This window comes from Epinephelus lanceolatus, chromosome 24, assembly GCF_041903045.1.
Source record: "Epinephelus lanceolatus isolate andai-2023 chromosome 24, ASM4190304v1, whole genome shotgun sequence".
Classification (NCBI taxonomy): domain Eukaryota; kingdom Metazoa; phylum Chordata; class Actinopteri; order Perciformes; family Serranidae; genus Epinephelus; species Epinephelus lanceolatus.
Window position 1 is genome coordinate 2,247,177 of NC_135757.1, and position 19,473 is coordinate 2,266,649.

General features: G+C 42.8%; 1 protein-coding gene across 1 annotated transcript in view; it reads left to right on the forward strand.

Moving 5' to 3' along the window:
- Positions 1-19,473, forward strand: part of LOC117250112 (zinc finger protein GLI2-like) — a 115,847-nt gene that overhangs the window by 58,269 nt on the left and 38,105 nt on the right. Inside the window, exon 3 of the mRNA XM_033616126.1 lies at positions 7,673-7,778. Coding sequence (XP_033472017.1) covers positions 7,673-7,778 — 106 coding nt within the window. The remainder of the gene's footprint in view (positions 1-7,672; positions 7,779-19,473) is intronic.

Below are 19,473 nucleotides of genomic sequence, written 5' to 3' on the forward strand. Positions count from 1 at the left end.
GATTAAACTGACCCTTAAAATACAAGACACATATTTGGCTCAGTTTGGTATATTTGCAACTTTTGGAAACTGGAAACTTTGTCAGACTTTGACTGAAAAGCTGCAGGTTTTAGGGTGCTAGTGATAAAAGTAAAATACAAATATGTTTAATATACGTGTTGGTGTAGACTGAAGAAACACATGTATCCAGATTATAAACCCTTCCTCTCCTGCTGTGATGTAATTCCCACTGACTCGTCACTATTTCCTGGGAATACTCCTCAGGAAGTGATGCATTCTACGTGTTTTGTTTGGGAAAAGAGCCAAAAAAAAAAAAAGATCTGTTATCATGTGAAGAATTCAGGATCAAACAGCTGGTGTGCAGCAGTTTGTGTATTCAGGGCGTGAGCCAACTTCTCTGCTGTCATTTCCTGCCAGGATCTTCAGATTCCTCCCTCACAGAGTAAAAGAGACAGAAAGTTGTCACTGCAGTGATCTGATATCTTTTAGCGTCACTTCAGTCAGTTTACTGGCTTCAGTCTGGCTGTTACAGTTGGTGTAAATCTCTGATGGAGACAGAGTGATGATTCACTGGTGTCTCCAAGAAAAGCAGGACAGGCTGAGAACTACTCGCCAAATAAGGAGTGTTAAACACAAAAAGCCATGAGAGTGTCGACACCTGATCTTAGGACCAAACACAAACTAGACTTTCTGCCTCATGGTTCTACGCCTCTGAAAACCAGCATCACTAATTCATTATCTGCCCTTCTGTTCCTGAGTCATGACACTGAATAATGTGACCTTGACCTTTGACCACCAAATTCTAATCAGCAGGGTTCCCACACATTTTCATGGACAAACTTTCAAAACTTTTTTATGACTTTTCAAGGACCCAAAATATTTTTTTCTCTCTTGCTGTAACGTTACATTATGCAAAAACTCATGACTTTCCTAAACCTTTCAACATTTTCTGTGACTTTTCCAGGTTTCCCATGACCGTGGTAACCCTCAATCAGTTTATCCTTGAGTCCAAGTGCACGTTTGTGCCAAATTTAAAGAAATTACCTCAAGATGTTCTTGTGATACAGCATACACAAGATTGACTTGACACAGTGACTTTCTACATTTGACCACCAAAATCTAATCAGTTTATTGTTGAGTCCAGTGGGCGTTTGTGCCAAATTTAAGAAAATTTCTCAAGGCCTTTCTAATATATAGTGTTTCTGTAATTTAGACGGATTCAAGATATGGGTGACCTTTGACCACTAAAGTCAAATCAGTTTATCTTAATGTCCAAGTGGGCATTTGTGCCAAATTTGAAATAAATCTCTTAAGGCCTTCTTAAAATATCGCATTCCCGTAAATGAGACGGATGCAAGTTAACAGTGACCTTTGTCCACCAAAATCTATTCGGTTATCCTGATGTGGGCGTTTGTGCCAAATTTGCAGATATTTCCTTGAGGTGCTCTCAAAGGTACTGTATTCACAAGAATGGGACAGACAACCTGAAAACATGACGCTTCCAGCCACGACTTCTGCTGGTGTGGAGGCATAAAAACTTTGGATACGCCTCATCAGCCTCCTCCACTGAGGGTGAATACTCACAAAGCCTCATGGGATATTTCGCCCATGAATTAAAGCCACCAAAGGGACCTTGAGGTGAGATTGTTTTGTCGACTTCTCAACAGCTTCTAATGAATTGAATTCATGCAGAACTCTTAGTTTTAGAAAAAGCACAAGGTCGTGCACATAGTCTTGTTAGCGTGTGCCCTTGTTCGATCATAAACTTTAAGACAACACAGGAAAACAGTGTTTCTGCTGTGTGCGTGCAGAAAGGGGGGGCTGACTATGAAAAAGTGCAGTCGGCCCACTGCAGACGCTAAAACAAATGTTATCAAGCAAAGACTAATAGATGGCTGGAGCCTAAGCGAGGGCATGGTGGCGCTGGCTGACGCTGCGTACGCCCAGGGGGGATCGGGGCCCAGTGAATCAGGTAAATGTGCCTCTTGAACTCTCCTGAGCGCTCGCCTTTTGTTCTTCCTGTGGCGGCAGAACAATGGAGCTGTCTCGGTGATGGAATAAGCCTGCCTGGTCAATCCCCCGGCCAGGACGGCAGGGCCGCAGAGGCAAGCTGGAGGACTGGCTGGATACCTGACAGGCTTCTTCCAGCTCCAATGTGTCCAAACTGGAAGAGAAATCTGAGCTCTGAAAGCTCCAAAGTTGCGAGGATTTAAAAATTCTCAGCTCTGTTGTGAGTCGGCCTGTGACGTGTGAAACTTGTGTAGCATTCACCAAATCTTAAACAAACGGAATTTTCTCTTTTACAGTCACGTTTATTATGTGTTCAAACTCTGTCAAAACTTTTAAGAAAGTCATTTGAAAGCTGCCAAAACACTGGAGTGCCTCTAGTATGTTAAATTTGCTTACTTTGCCTGTAACTGGTCCCGAAGTGTTTCACCTCTGTAGCACTGTGACATGTGCTTAAGCAAAGGACTTAAAGACTTCTTCCTCACTGCGTCACGTTCTGTTGACCCAGATTTAACTGCTCTTTGTCCCCGACCCCGCTCTTGTAATTCACCCCCAGCTGTTATGAATGGTGTCTCAACTCGAGCTGCTCTGTGAATGGGGCCCTTAAGCTCCCCCAGCCTCACACATACAGTATATATACTGGCTTTACTCAGCCTACACAGTGTATGGAGTCAGACAGAGGCTAATTATGATGGAGAGGACAGTCAGTTTGGCCACAGAGACGGAAAGAGATAGTGATACAAATATTAATAAACAGAGATTGAAATAGACGCTGAGATAGAGATGAAAAGAGACAGAGAGGCAGTGACACGAACAGTAATGAAGATAGAAATCGCCATCAAGATGGAGATGAAATACAAATAAATAGAGATTGATAGTGGACAAATAGAGAGAAAGATAGTGACAGACAAATGCAGAGTTTCCAGAGACTGGAACAGAGATGACGAGTAATCAAATGGAGAAAGATGAAAAGTTAGAGTTAGAGATGCAGAGATAGAAATAGTGAAAGAAAAATGGTTAGAGATACACATTAAAGATATAGTGATATGGATGGAGACAGACAGAGAGATATTGTGTTGTGTATTTGTGTTCTCACAGCTGCTCAGCGTTACTGCTGCTGCCGTCTGACTTTTGAATGTCAGGTGTGGCGCCTTTATTACAGTGTTTCAGATCAATTAAACACACGAGCCCGAGGCTGTTTCCATGACAAGCACGAAGACGGAGACGACTTTAACGTGAGCCAGTCACGACTCTGACACACAGGAACCTATGCTTGTTATACCATGGGGAAAAGACCCTAAAATAAATTCTATATTGTAATTTCTGTTCTTTGAAAATGACCAGAAATGGAGGTCCCTGCTTGGTGGTGTACACTCACAGTCCCCTGATGGCTATATAGGAATGTAGGTGTGTGTGTGTGTTGGAGAGCGTGAACGAGCTATTGACCTCATAATAATAATAAATCAACTTATTCAAGAACAGGAAGTGACAATATCGAATCTTATGAACCAAAATATTACCCAGAATTCACATCAAGACGTTTCTACACTAAAAGCGTCCACTAAAAAAGGCCGCTGTTGGCATTGGCGCAGACTTTACTTTAAATTAAACACAGCTCAGACGGTAAAAATGGCGGCGGCGAGACGAAGCTGAAGGAATCCAGCCTCGTCCCGTCAGGCCTCGGTGGCATTGTGCAGACTGAAAATGAAGTAAAGACGGCTATTTCTGCGGGCGTTTGGGGACCGGGCCTGTCGGTCAGGCTGTCAGGGTGCAGAGTGAGAGGAATGGACCTGGAATGCTGACTCATTCAGGTCCCGGGCCCCTGGGAGCCCCGGGAGGCCCCGTTATCCCCTCCCAATGCTCGTCCGAGAGCAGATAATGATCCGTGGCCCTGACCCCTCCGCTCCCAAATCCCAGGTCACCCTGCGAGATTCCCGCTAGAGTGTGTGTGTGCGCGAGTGTATATGTGTGTGTGTGACACAGGAAGAATGTTAATGCAATCCAGAGATCAGCTGGCTCACCTCTCCCTCCTCCCCGCCTCTTTTTGTTCCTCTTGTCCTCTGCGATCCGGCAGCTCCGAGACAAGACACACCAGGTTGCAATTAACGGGATCTGAAAACTGTACAGAGGGAGAGCCGGGGAGGAGATGATGAGAGTGAGGCGATGCCCTCATGGAGCTTTTCCAAAATAAAAAACCTGAGAAAAAATGTTAACAAGAAACAAAACTCCATAAAGTCGGTTAAAGAGCTGGAAAGGCTTCGTTTATACGGTGGTAAAATAAAGACACGACATCTTCTGTGGTTTCGTGTTATCACAGCGGCTAATTAGTCCTGATGTTTTGGGTAAACTTCCCAGATCGGAGAGGAATCCACAAAAGGAAAAGAGGGCTTTAATGAGAAATCAAAAGGGCCATTAAAAGGAGGCACGATCAAACACACAAACCTCGTAAAAACAGACGAGTATGAAACATGCACGCAAGCAGAAATGCACCTTGACTGCAGAACCTGCAGCTCCATCTGCAGGTTCGTCTCGCATATTTGCCCTCGAGCGACAAAATCATATCAGTCTAATAAAAAAACCATCACGTCTTGGACCATGTACATGGTTAAGCTTGTAATGGTAGATAATTATGTCTTAGTGAACTCCCTGAACCAACGAAACAAAACAAGCTCTTCATGTGGCCAAAACTTTGATTTCATGCCAGACGAATCCAGTTTTATGGCATCAAAACAAGATGTTGTTTCAGTAGTATTTATACTTTATGAAGAGATAATGTGACTTATCAACTTGTTCTCACTCCGACCTATGACGTGAAAGATGTTCTGGGACACCGTGACAACTTCATAATGATTTATGTAAAAGCAAAAACCTCCAGACCATTCTTAATAATCCGTTTTCAGCATTTTTTGTGAAGGATTTCTGTATATGGTCATCTGCTCCAGGCACGCTGCTGCAAGTGCTACATGTAGCTACATGCTAACATCAGGGAAACATGTCATCTTGTTTGCTAGTGATGTCTAATTCGCCTGATTTCGGATTTTGGTTTAGAAGCTTTTATTGGTTGTTTTTAACAGGAGAAAGTGCTGCTATACACCATTATTCACTGGCCATAGGTCTGCTGCTACTTGTAGCTAAATGCTAACATCCGGAAAACATGCAGTCTTGGACGCTGATATAATTTCCCCCTGACTTCAGATCATATTCATGCTGGAACATGTCAGGTTTTGTTTGGAAGCTTTTATTGGTCATTGCTACAACGACTGTAGCAGTTGTTCTCTGCTACAGTCATTCCCTGGTTGCAGGTACACTGCTACATGTAGCTACATGCTAACACAAGGGAAACATATACTCTTGGTTGTCAATGTTGTTAATTTCTCGCCAATTTTGGATCATATTCCTGCTGGAACATGTCCGGTTCTGTTTAGAAGCTGTATCGGGGTATTTTTAGGGTAAAAGTGCCACTGCAAGGACACTGCTACATGTAGCTACATGCTAACATCAGAAAACATGTAATTTTGGTTGCAGATGTTGTTAATTTCTTCCTGATTTCAGATCATATTCCAACTGGAGCATGTCTGGTTGTGTTTAGAAGCTTTTATTGATGATTTTTAACAGGAGAAAGTGCTGTTTTACACAGTCCTTCTCCGACTGCAATTTCATTGGTGCATGTAGCTTCATGCTAATGCCAGGAAAACATGTAATCTTGGTTGCCCATGTTCAAAGTTTCTCGCAGATTTTGGATCATATTTCTGCAGGAACTGTACAGTTGTGAAGACTTTGGTTTAGAGGGTTTATAGGTGATTTATCACAGTAGAAAGTGCTGCTGTCCTCCTTTAGAGCCATTTTCTGACTGCAAGTACACTGCTAAGTGTAGCTACATGCTAACGTCAGGGAAATATGTAATCTTGATTGCCAATGATGTTGATTTTACCCTGATTCCGGATTATATTCTGCTGCAAACATCCAGTTGTGTTTAGAAGCGTTTATAGGTGATTTTTAAGAGGAGAAAGTACAGTTATACACATTCCCAACTACAGATACACTGCTACATGTAGCTACATGCTAACATGAAGACACGTCATCTTTGTTGTTGATGTCATTAATTTCTCCCCAATCTCAGATACAATTCTTGCTGAAACATGTCTGGTTGTAAAGATTTCAGTTTAGAGGCTTTTACTGATATTTTTACCGGTAGAAATTGCCGCTATACATGCAGGTACACTGCTACATGTAGCTGCATGCTAACACCAGGAAACGTAACCTTGGTTGCAGATGTTGTTAATTTCTTCCTGATTTCAGATCATATTCCAGCTGGAGCATGTCTGGTTGTGTTTTGAAGCTTTTATTGATAACTTTTAATAGGAAAAAGTGCTGCTATTCACAGTCATTCCCTGGCTGCAAATACACTGCTACATTTAGCTACATGCTAATGTCGGAGAAACATGTAATTTTTATTACCGATGTTGTAACTTTCTCCCAGATATCGGATCGTATTTCTGCAGATTCATTTTCTGGTTGTAAAGATTTTGGTTTAGAAGCTTTCATTGGTTGTTTTTAACAGGAGAAAGTGCTGCTACAGATACACTGCTACATGTAGCTACATGCTAACATCAGGGAAAGATGTTGTCTTGGTTGCTTATATTGTTAATTTTTCCTCGATTTCAGATCATATTCGTGCTGGAACTTGTCAGGTTGCAGCAGGGTAAAGATGGTGCAGAGCTGCTGAGATGAGGAATACCCAGAGATACTGACCAATCAGAGCAGACTGGGATTTTTCAGGAGGGGGGCTTCAAGGAGGAAGGAAGGGTCTAAAGAAAACATCCTATGAAGTTGCATTATGGGGAATGTAGGATCCAGGGTTAATAGAGCTCGAGCCAAACTAAAAGTCTGGATATCTCGGCCTCTTCTGCCCTAAGTTTGACCATTTCACTAATCTGCTTCTCTTGTAAATCCCCTGACTTTATGGAACTACTTTAAGTTTCTGGCTCTCGTGAGAAGCCAATGATTTTCTCACCTGACAGCGCAGAAGGTCAGACGGATGCATCCTTCCTCTCCAACCCTGTAAACACAAAACAAAACCAGACGGTAATACTTCAGGCATTAATTAAATCCTGAAAACAACAATAAGAATTCACAACACAGGCAGGAAATCAGTCATTTAGAGTCGCCATCATGTTTACAGTCGACCCAGGAGTGTGTGTATTCAGTCAGTTCGGGGGTTTAGCTGTGTTGTTTGCAGCTCCGGAGGAGACTCATGCTGTTTGTAAGGGAAGAGTGCGAGCAGAAGAAAGCTTTTCCCAGTGCTGTCAGTCCCGGTTTGAGTCAGGGCTGCAGCTTCCCTCCACACAGTCCATCATCCCGTCTAGTTCAAAGACCCTCTAGCTGCAGGTCTTTGTCAAAAGCCCGGTTGGATATCTTTTATGTTCAAGATGTAGGATTTCTTAGGATGACTTTGATTATTTATTTATTCCACTTCTCTTGTGTGATAGTGCCAATATTTTACACGAAAGTGCTCAGCTTGCTCTGAAATTCATGTTGCTTTATTGTAGCCCTTTTGCCTTTGAAATTTCTTTTTCTTTTTTTTGAAAGGCAAGCTCTTTTTTTGAAGTCTCCTCTCCCTCCCTCCCTTCCTCATCTCTTCTTCTTTGCTTTTCTGTTCTTGCAGCCCCCCACCACATCTTCCCCACCTTCCACACACCCATCCCGATTGACATGCGGCATCACGAGGGACGATACCACTACGAGCCTCACGCGCTGCACGCCATGCACGGGTAAGTGGCCCTTTTTTTTTTCTGTGTAAATATTTTCTGAAGGGACTTGAACACGTCACAAGTCGGATTCATGAGACGCAGGTTGAAGTTAAAGTCGTCAGATCTTTTCGACGCAAGTGGTTATTTCCTATCAAGTTACTACTGTACAGCACACAGCTTGTTTTGCCTTTTTTTTTTTTAACTCTGCGAGTGCATGTTAGGAGGCGCTGATGAGAGCTGAGCGCTCGCCAAGTTCAATATCAAAAGCAGATGACAACATGTCGACTTCCAAAGTGAATAATCAATGCTGGTTCTAAATTTCCCCTCTGCAGCCCTTGTTTCCGATACAGTTTGATTATGTGGGCAAGCTTTGCTCTTCTGGCTCCAGCCGTCTGGGGATGAAAACACTCTGATGCTTTGAGAAGTCTGAAGTTTGGTTACTGGGATCCAAACTGGGAACATCTCAGTGAGAGAAGTGAAAAATCTTCTCTCTGCCTCCGAGCAAGGCATTTTACAACCCAGAAAAGAAAAAAAAACTTCGTATTTTCTGCAAACTGGAGCAGATATGTTCTAACTTTATGTTTCAGCAACACTTTGGTTAACATGTGGTTATGGTTAGGAAAAGGTCATGTCAGTTTTAGAGGCACAGTTTCCCCTGGAAAGGCAGCAGTGTCTTGGTAAAAAATAAATGCTTTTTATTCCACTATTTCCATTGGAAAAACAGTGATAGGTTGCTATCAAACATTCATGTTCTGTGCCCAAAAAGCTGCTTAAACACTGACAGGTCACTGAAAAATCCCCATGTTTGAGGGCAAAAAAGCTGCTGGAAACACAGCGCCTGGTTGCTACAAAACCCTTATGTTTGGTGTATAAAAATCTGCTGTTAAAACAGCGAGGGGTCACTACAAAGAGGCTAAATAGCCACTGGAAAAACAGTGACAAGTCACTACAAAACTCCATTTGGAGGCTAAGTAGCCACTGGAAAAACAGTGACAAGTCACTACAAAACAGCCATATATGGTGCCTAAAAAGCTGCTGAAAACACAATGATTGGTCACTACAGAATCCCCACATTTGGTGTGAAAAAAGCCACCATTAAAACAGTGATGGGTCACTACAAAACTCCCACATTTGGAGGCTAAATAGCCACTGGAAAAACAGTGACAAGTTGCTACAAAACTCCCATATTTGGAGGCTAAATAGCCACTGGAAAAACAGTGACAAGTTGCTACAAAACTCCCATATTTGGACGCTAAATAGCCACTGGAAAAACAGTGACAAGTTGCTACAAAACTCCCATATTTGGAGGCTAAATAGCCACTGGAAAAACAGTGACAAGTTGCTACAAAACTCCCATATTTGGACGCTAAATAGCCACTGGAAAAACAGTGACAAGTTGCTACAAAACTCCCATATTTGGAGGCTAAATAGCCACTGGAAAAACAGTGACAAGTTGCTACAAAACTCCCATATTTGGACGCTAAATAGCCACTGGAAAAACAGTGACAAGTTGCTACAAAACTCCCATATTTGGACGCTAAATAGCCACTGGAAAAACAGTGACAAGTCACTACAAAACAGCCATATATGGTGCCTAAAAAGCTGCTCATAACACAATGACTGGTAACTACAGAATCCCCACATTTGGTGTGAAAAAAAGCACCGTTAAAAGCGGCTGATTGCTACAAAACACCCACATTTAGCACCTATAATGCCACTGGAAATAATAGTAACAGGTTGCTGCAGAACACTCATGTTTGGTTTCTACAAAGCAGTTGGAAACACAGTGATGTGTGGCTACAAAACCAACATGTTTGGTGTGTATAAAGCCATGTTAAAACAGCGTTGGGTCATTACAAAACACCCACATTTGATGCCTGAAAAGCCTCTGAAAACATAGTGATGTGTTGCTACAAACCACTCACGTTCAGTGCCTAAAACACAGCTGAGAAAAATAGTGACAGGTTGCTACAAAACACCTACATCTGAGGGATAATACTGCGCTGGAAAAACATCAATGACTAGTTAAAAATCAAATGGTTTCGTTGTTTGTTGGTCTGGAACAGTGCTCTGCAGCTTGTGCAAGTCAGCTCATACACTACGTCACTTTAGAAACGTAACATAGTTAGTTTACAGAAATGTGTAATGGCAAAAACAGCATTTCACCAGCTGGAACTTCTGGCTTAAAATATATGTGAACTGTGCACACGAGAATGAGATCAGTTGGAGGAAGTAGTCGGATCTTAGAGAAATAACTTATTGCGCTATTGAAAGTATCAGCTAATTCCTGACGGATGAAAATATGTGTAGTGAGTTAAATTTACCACAGTGTCATTTCTTAGGTCCTTAGTTTGTTAAATCTAAATGATCTTTCCTCCCTGATTTTACAAGTGTGACTGTTAATTAGACATTTATAAATGTGCATCAGATGGATTCATGGTTGGGTATTTGTCCGAGATTGTCCAATTTTGGAATTTTTTATATGCAAAGAAATTTGTAATAATTCAAGCTGTCAAATGTTGAACAAGTAGACGCATAAAATGGAAATACTCAGGTAGCCAAAAATTAAATGTACTCAGTTACCTTCCACTTTTCTTCCTGGATAATAAAAAGCTAAAAAAAGAAATAAATCTCTGCCAGTTGGCTCGTATCAATCTGCAGCCCGCTCCATTAGCGGCGATCGGCAGGGCCGGATCCATCACCAATGACATAACACAGCCAACCTGCGTCCAGCACCTCTTTATATTCATTAATGGCTTGTTGTGGAGCTAATCTGTGTGGTGCAGGCCGTGTTGCCCCCGAGCTAGCGCCATAATTAAACTCCCAGAGTATAGAGGTCACAGAACAGGCTGCATGTGCCGCAGCAGCAGCGCTGGTGGTGAGTCCGGCCTCGGTAAGAGATCCCATTTATTTTCCTGAGGGATGTTCAGGGGAGGAAGGAAACACAGTGCACAGCAGTGTACGGAATTCAACTTAACAGATTTGTTGTAAGGACCAGGAAGCATTAGTCTGCCGCAGCGGTGTTGGAGATCGTGTTTCTGGATTTTTGGTTCAGGATAAGATGAAAATCAAGAAGAGTGTGAAAACATATCTTGTTTAAAAGAGCGCTGCAGATGATGGAAAGGGTTCATCTCATCATGAGGTTGAATTTTGTAGCTTTGCCCAGATAATTGGGCCAAAGATATCAGCACAGAGAGTTTGATTTTGTTGTTTGCAGCTCAAATGAAAGAGTCATTCAGAAAGTGCATGACGGTGCGTTCATGTGCCAGGAGGAGGCTTCGAAATCAGAGCTGTGACACAGTGTCAGGTTGATTCCAAACGTCCAGGAGATCATTTGCCTGATTTTATGCATCAACGTTGCAGCAACTGGAGTGTGAGCGCCGACCGAAAACACCTCTGGGTCTGTGGCACACTTTGAAAGCGAGCAGCAAGGCTCCTGCCGCAGTTTAAAGTTACTTTATCACGGGAGAAAAAACTGGCGCCGGGACAAAAAAAGTCAATAGAATTCTCCAAATAGTACTCTTACATTTAGATTCACAGATTTGATGGTGATGCATACTTCGCGCCTGGCGGAAGCAGGGCTATTCATCACACCGGCTGGGAGAGTGGAGGGCGGGGGAGGGGAGGGGGGTGCTGTCCGCGGACTCGGCCACCTTGATTAATGTGATTTGATCTTGACAGTGGACCCCTAATTCATCAAGACCTTGATCTAGCTGTCGCTCCCCCCTGCCTGTGCCAAATTCACCTAATTACAGGAACATTGCGCAGCAAATTAAGTGCGGTGTCATTTGTCGCCTGGTGCGGCACTTTATTATCTGCTCGTGGCAGCGTGTCAGAGGTCCCCTCCTTGATTGTCTAACATGACATCTCTGCGCCGTCCCCTTTATCATTGTTTGCATATACCGTAATGAGAGGGCTGGTTATTTTGTCAAGCCTGTCATAAAAAGCTGCCATAGGGAAGCCTCTTTTTTCTTCCCACCGGATACCGAGGAGGGTTTTCTCCTCTCGCCGTCGCCAGCAAATGACAGTGAGGCGAGGAAGTTACAGGAGGAAGAACACGGGGGGAAAACACGTCCTCCTCTGTGACGGCGTCTCTGTGGACGGAGCGAGGCTGGAAACATGTAAGGAGCTGAGATCTGTTACAGTTGACAAAGCCTCACAGTTCAAAAAGACTTTTGTTCAGCACAGAGACCTTAATCCCACCTGCCTGCCCCGAGTGGACGCTCAGCACAGCTTCACAAACACAACAAGTCCACTTTAAACATGTTTAAAGGTCCAGTGTGTCAGATTTCAGGGGATACAACGGCAAAAATCAAATATAATAAGTATGTCTTCTCAAGTGTATAATCATACCAGCTCCTGTAGCAGCTCTGTATCTGCTCCTACAGCAGCTCCACTCCTCTCCTCACAGCTGATGTATAAAAAGAACTCTGCAGCTGTTGCTGTGTCTCGTGTGACAAAGAATGGATGAGGAGAGACTCGTTGGGGTCGAGAAATATTCCAAGCTAAACGACCCACAGCCCTGTCATTATAAAGACAAAGGCCACAAAGATACACACATGCCTGGCGAGTCACAGCTCTGGAGATCGGCTCTACGGGTGAGACATGAAGTTTAATTAGTGGCTGTCCACACATGCTAAGCTAACGCAGAGGTGGAGGAAGTGCAGATCTTTCAGTAAAAGTAGTAACAACTTTGTTTGGTCGTCTGTTGACAAACATCCAGAATGAACTGATTAGAATTTGCTGGTCATAGGTGAAGGTCACTATGACCTTGAGTTTATCTCATTCTCATGAACACAATATCTCAAAAAAGCCTCGAGGGAATTTCTTTACATTAGGCGCAAACATCCACTTTCAATCGAGAATGAACTGCGTAGATTTTGGTGGTCAAAGGTCACTGTGACCTTGCACCCTGTCATTTTCATGAATACAATATTAAAAAAAAGCCTTTAGAGAATATCTTCAAATTTGGTACAAACATCCACTTTCACTCAAGAATGAACAAATGAGGATTTGGTGGTCAAAGGTCACTCTGACCTCACAGCACATGTTTTTGGCCATAACTCAAGAATTCAGACACTAAGGGTTGGACACTGAGAGAACTCTGACCAGGAGAAGATTAAACTGGTTACAATCTGTAATCATCACCACTAGATGCCACTAAATCACCTTAAATTTGACACACTGGACCTTTAAAACTGGCCACATGGTCGGATAAACCTGCTCTGGGGTCCTCCAGAGTTGTACAGTCTTGCTATGCTGTGTGCTCATCTGAGTCAACTCAAATTCTTGCAGTATGTATAAAGTTCCTGTGAGTTTTTCAGACGTCAACTTGTGCAAAGATGCACATAAAAAATGTAGACTGTGGAGCTCTTGGACGAACTATCTCAAAGTACAGGACGAGATGATGGAATGACTTCTTAAGGAGGCCATGATTTGCGGCACCGTGATCTGTTTGTTTGTTTGTATGTAGGTCATTTCTTCCTCTGCATGAGGAGGAAGGCGTTCGGGGGTTTGGAGGTTTCGGGGTGGAGGGATGGGGGAGTTGTTGCCTGTTAAGTTTGAGGCGTCCGCTTCACGCAGCAGCAGCAGACTCATAAACCTACAGTGGGAGTTTATTCAGCCGCGCGCTGGACGGCGTGATTTATCTAAATCAGAGAGCTCCCTGAGCCCGACACCGGAGACGAGACTCACTGTCACACTGTAATTCATCTCCGGTGTCGCCCAGAAACACACACACACTTATGCACACATACAAATGATAAGATTCGTACAGTAGGTCCAAACAGGAACATACTTTAGATGCATGTGGAGGAATGCATGCACACTACTCAGATTTAACTTTTACTCAACGATTAATCACTTTGAGTCGTTTATCACTTAAAATGCAAAGTTTTAAAGCTTCTCCAATCTGAAGGTCTGCAGCTATTCTCTGCTTTAAATCATTACAAATGCAATCCATCACAAAAGCCCCAAAGGGTCGGTAAAAACTGCCGGACCGGTGACTCAAACGCCAATGAGAAATGCATCAAAGGGTCAGTGGAAAACACCTGATATCAGTGGCTGAAACAAGGCAGAGAAACACCTCAAAGGGTACATAAAAACAATCAGGATTTGTGGCTCAAAGACCACTGAGAAACACCAATAAATGATGGTAAAACCAAACAGGATTGGTGGCTCAAGCTCCACATGGATTTGCCTCGAAGGGTCGGTAAATACACTCAAAATTTGTGGCTCAAATGCCTTTGAGAGAAACCCCTTGAAAGGTCAGTAAAAACAAGGATTAGTGGCTCAAACTGCTGGAAAACATTTTGAAAGGTTAGTAAAAACAACCCTCAAAACTCGCTAAGTAACACCTCGAAGGGTCAGTGAAAAACATGAGGGATTGGTGGCAAACGTGCTCGGGCTAAACTGCTGCTGAAAAATTATTCCAAGGATCTGTAAAACAAACATAACTGGGGCTTAAACGCCACTGAAAACGGCACCAAGAATCAATAAAAACAAAAGCGATCAGGCTTTGCTGAAAAATGCCAACAAGGGTCAATAAAAACAAACGGGATAGGAGTTTAAACCGCTCCAAAAAGGCGTCTCCAAGGGTCGGTAAAACAAATGTGATCAAAGCTTAAACGTTACCGAAAAACACCTCCAAAGGTCAGTAAAACAAACGTGATCAGAGCTTAAACCGCTCCGAAAAGGCGTCTCCAAGGGTCGATAAAAATAAATGTGATCGGAGCTTAAACCGCTCCAAAAAGGCGCCTCCAGTGGTCAATAAAAATAAACGTGATTGGAGCTTAAATGTTACTGAAAAACACCTCCAAAGGTCAGTAAAACAAACCTGATCGGAGCTTAAACCGCTCCGAAAAGGCGCCTCCAAGGGTCGATAAAAATAAATGTGATCAAGGCTTAAACGTTACTGAAAAACACCTCCAAAGGTCGGTAAAAAAAAAAAACAAGAAAAAAAACATGATCAGAGCTTAAAGGGAAATTTCGGTTTATTTCAACCTGTCTCCTATCGTCCTAAATTTGTTTCAAGTGACTAGTGACATAAAAATAATAGTTAGCATGTTAGCCGTTAGCCTAGATACAGCCGGGGCGCATAGTAGCGTCAGACCTGTTAAAACGTAAGTGAATGGGCAACCTTCAAGTGCAAAGTTAGTCCACTAAACAAGACGAAGAGCTTCGTGAAATTGAAGAACGGAGGAGGAGAGAGAGAGAGGCGCAACAGGTAGAGGACGAGAGAGGAGGAATGGCTGCTGCAAGGCTGCGTAGCTCTGGAGATTGGTGGTGTACCTGTGAATGCTGTGCCCCAGTGCCCACAGAAGAGGAATGCCTCTGTTGCAAGGAATGGGACCGGTTGCAGCCTTAGTTAAATGGTAAACAACAAACATGGCAGCACACCGGTAAGGTAAGACAACACGTTTACATGTCGTTTTCTATATGTTCTCTGACATTTATCCTAACGATATGAGGCGGTCTTTGTGGAAAAAAAGCTTGTTTAGTGGACTAACTTTGCACTTGAAGGTTGCCCGTTCACTTACGTTTTAACAGGTCTGATGCTACTATGCGCCCCGGCTGTATCTAGGCTAACAGCTAACATGCTAACTATTATTTCTATGTCACTAGTCACTTGAAACAAATTTAGGACGATAGGAGACAGGTTGAAATAAACCGAAATTTTCCTTTGAACCCCAAGATCTTAGAACACCTTAAAACACTTTAAAGGGACACCCAGAATAGTTGGAATAGTTGGATCATCGGATCAGTGGATCAAACTCCGCTTGAAACGACTTGAAGGGTCAATAAAAAGAACCAGGGTCTGAAAAAGCCTCAATATGTTGGTAAAAGCAACGTGATGGGAGGCTAAAACGCTGCTGAGAAACTCAAACTGACTGCAGGGAGAAACAGGACTTTATGTGCTGAAGCTAAAGACTCCTGGTACCAGTTAGACAGGAACTGGTCCAGTAGGTAGGGAACATATTGGTGTCAGGTCTGTGTACAGATCTATGCTCCTATATTTCTATGACTGTGGACTGTTTAACATAAAGTCAAACACCTCGTTAATGGTATTAATATCATGTCAGCAGCTGCTCCACTCCACTCCATTAAAACAAGTGTGAGCAGCAGTAAAAGCAGCAGAGAATAAGGTAATGTCTGCCAGGAGGTGTGAGAGGTGTCGGCTTTCTGTAGAGCTTTAAACCAATGAAGACGTGTCTCACTGAAGCGAGAACACTTAAACATGTTAGGAAAAGACACATCTTTAACTGTGTCTGCTGTTTGCTGCTGAGCAGGTGGAGCACAGCAGGTTTATCAGACACTGAACAACACTGGAACAACGAGCTCCAATCAGCTGCAGAGACAAGTCAAGCAACACCCTTCTCTTTACACGTAGAAGTTTCATCCATTGTTAAGGTAAAAATATTTAAGATATAACATTTTTAGCTGCTTGTTTTCATCATCAGACGTTGGGATCTTGAGTTATCAGAGACACAAGCTGAGCAAACATTAGCGGCAGTTCGGCTCCAGCCTCTACTGTGCTGAACAGCATCAGTGATAGTCATGGCCGGAGGCGGGTTGTCCGTCTGTCTTATTCTTGTGTACACAATATCAGAAAAACCCCTTGAAGAAATTTCTTCATTTTGGCACAAATGTTCACTTGGACTTTACAATGAACTGTTTAGATTTTGGTGGATTAAGGTCAAAGGTCACTGTGAGCTTGTCTGTTTCATTCTCGTGAACTCAATATCAGAAGAACACCTTGAGGGAATTTCTTCATTTTGGCACAAACGTTCACTTGGACTTAACAATGGACTGTTTAGATTCTGGTAGATTAAGGTCAAAGGTCACTGTGACCTTGTCTGTCTCATTCTCGTGAACACAATATCTCAAGAACGTCATGAGTTAATTTCCTCAACTTTGGCGTAAACGTCCATTTGGACTAAAGGATGACCTTTATACAATCTGGTAGTTAAAGGTCAAAGGTCAAGGTCACTGTGACCTCGTATATCACATTCTTATGAACATGATAAGAAGGCTTTAAGGGAGTTTCCTCCAACTGGGCACAATGATTCAATTGGACTGATTATATTTTGGTGGTCAAAGGTCAAGGTCAGAGTGACCTTGCATCTGTCTCATTCTCGTGAATGTCAGTGAGTGAATACTTGTTGTGGCACTATCCCTTCAGGAAACACAGCAGTGACTCGCTAAATCACATCAACTTTTGTTGTTGTTGGTCTTGAACAGTGATCTGCATCTTGTCAGGTGTCAAGGCGAAGCGTCACATCATCCACCTCCTGATGACAGCTCGTTTACTACGTCACTATAGAAACGCTGATATGATACATATGAAGCGTGTCATTGAAAATGTAATCATGGTTTATAGACAAGTACAATGCATTTTCTTCTGGCAACCGCGCTTTTAAAAAACTGCACAATTAACAGAGTAAAGAACCTTCTATAAATACAAAAGTTCGTCGCATTGACTTCGTTCCACTTCAGAAAAACGCTCCATAAACTGCACACAGTGGCAGCGTGAAAATAATAATTGCCCTGAACACAAACAGACCTGTACGCTTCAGGCTCGTGAGTGAAGCTGTGAACGCCACAGTAATGAGCGTCCTGGAGAGACGGAAATTAACCCCCCCAACCGCTCTCTCGTCTCGGCCTGCTGCCCGGCGCCGAACCCCGATACGCTCCAAAGGCAGAGCATTGTGTTGGCCCAGACGCCCTGAAAACTCCCCCACAGCCAGGCGCTCTCTGAATATCTGAATATTACATGACTTATTGAGCTCAGCTCGTAAGTGTGCCCTCTCCTTTAAGGAGCGGGCAATTGCTTAAACAAAGCTTTTCAGGCTGAAGTGCAGAGAGAGAAATATTTATACGCTTCAGACGCTGGTTTTTGGAGGAGCTTGTTAGCACGGTAAACAAACCCTGTTAGTCTGGATTCAAAGTCAGGCAGTGCTCACCTGCAGGCTGCTACATGATGAGAGCATCAATATTTCACACAGACGCTGGGGCTGATTATGTTTTTGGGTGGAAAATCAGATCTTTATCTTCTGCACGGAGAGAAAGAACATGAGTCGTGATGCAATCCAACAATCTGGCTGCGAGGTGATGAAGCGTCTCGTGGATGCTGGATGATGGAGAATGTGTATTTATAATGAAGGTGCAGGTGAGAGACGCTGAGGACACAGATCTGCAGAGTTAGGACCTGAGACAGCAGCTCAGTTCACTTTGATGCTTTTAACGGCCGGAGACGTCGTGAGAAACAAAAACTTTATTTACAGCAGCCCTAAAGAAGTTTTTACTGATGCTGACGTTTCTCTTTGGAGACGACTATCAACAGTTTTTGCTCCCAGGGCGTCAGAATACGCCGCTCAGGCACCGTTTAGCATCTGTATGAGACGCAGCAGCTCTAATGCGAATCCATCTGAGCCATAAACACCTCAGAGCAACGGACACGGATTTAAAGAGCACAAAAGTGGGTGGGTGTGATGTATGGAGGGGGAAAAAGTATCTAAAAAATTCTTAAAATATAATACAGAAATAAATTAATAAATATGGCAATAAATACGGAAATAGATAAATAATTGTAGGAATAAACACAAGAATAATTAAATACATAAATTTAAGAACAATTACAGGAATATATAAATATGGAAATAAATGAATAAAATAATAAATAAATGCTGAAATAAATAAAGAAAAAAGAATGCATTAATAAATAAATGTTCAAATAAATATGGAAATAAATAGATACATGCAGTTATTACTTTATACATTTATTTTAAAAAAATTTCAGCATTTTTTTTATATATTTACTAAATAGATCGTAGTGTAGCACGACACTGCTGCCTTTCCAGTCACTTTTGCACCACTGAAGCCAGGTGTTGTGTAGCGACACACCACTGCCTTCACAGCTGTGTTTGTGCCACAGAAAACCAGGCATGTTGTAGCGACACACAGCTGCTTTTTAGCTGCGTTTGTGCCACACAAAGTTGGGTGTTTTGTAACATCACATCACTGCCTTTCTAGTCGTTTATGCGACACTCCAAGCCAGGCATTTGTAGCGGCATCTGCAATCTTTTCCCGACCATAACCAAGAGGTTTTGTTGCCTAAACCTTACCACCAAAAATGTATCCCGTTTTTAGTTTTTACTGCCCAAGATTTCTAAGTTCAGACAATAATTACGGCTTTTATCTTTATAAAGTTTGGTGAATTGTGAAAAAAGCAAAGATTTTATCATGTTTGGTTTTTGTCTTATAAATCCTGCTTATTGAAAAATTGCGCCCGATTTCCAGCCATAGGTCAACGTAGATAGACTCTTCATGAGCTGTTTGTATTTCACCGTTTTTATCTGCTCTGCCTGGGTGAAGACAGCCAAACTCAAACATCTTAAACTCATCTGAAACTGGAAACTTTTCAAACTCATAAACCTGATTAAAATCCCTGAAAACTGACAGAATGTGACGTGTCTTTAAAAAAGGTGTTAGGTTTACAGACTTTAATCAGACGTATCGTCCAAACATCACATCTGTCTCTGGATCCACCCGCAGTTTGTCTCTCCAGATGAGCTGACACTGATAAACGACACCGACAAACGCCCCGTGGGCAGAAGTGTAACCTGGAGAGGTGCTTCGCCCGTTACACATCGCTTCCTCCTCTCCCTGTCTCCTCGCCTTCCTGACCCCGCGCTCACCCCTTCCTCTGACTGTCTCA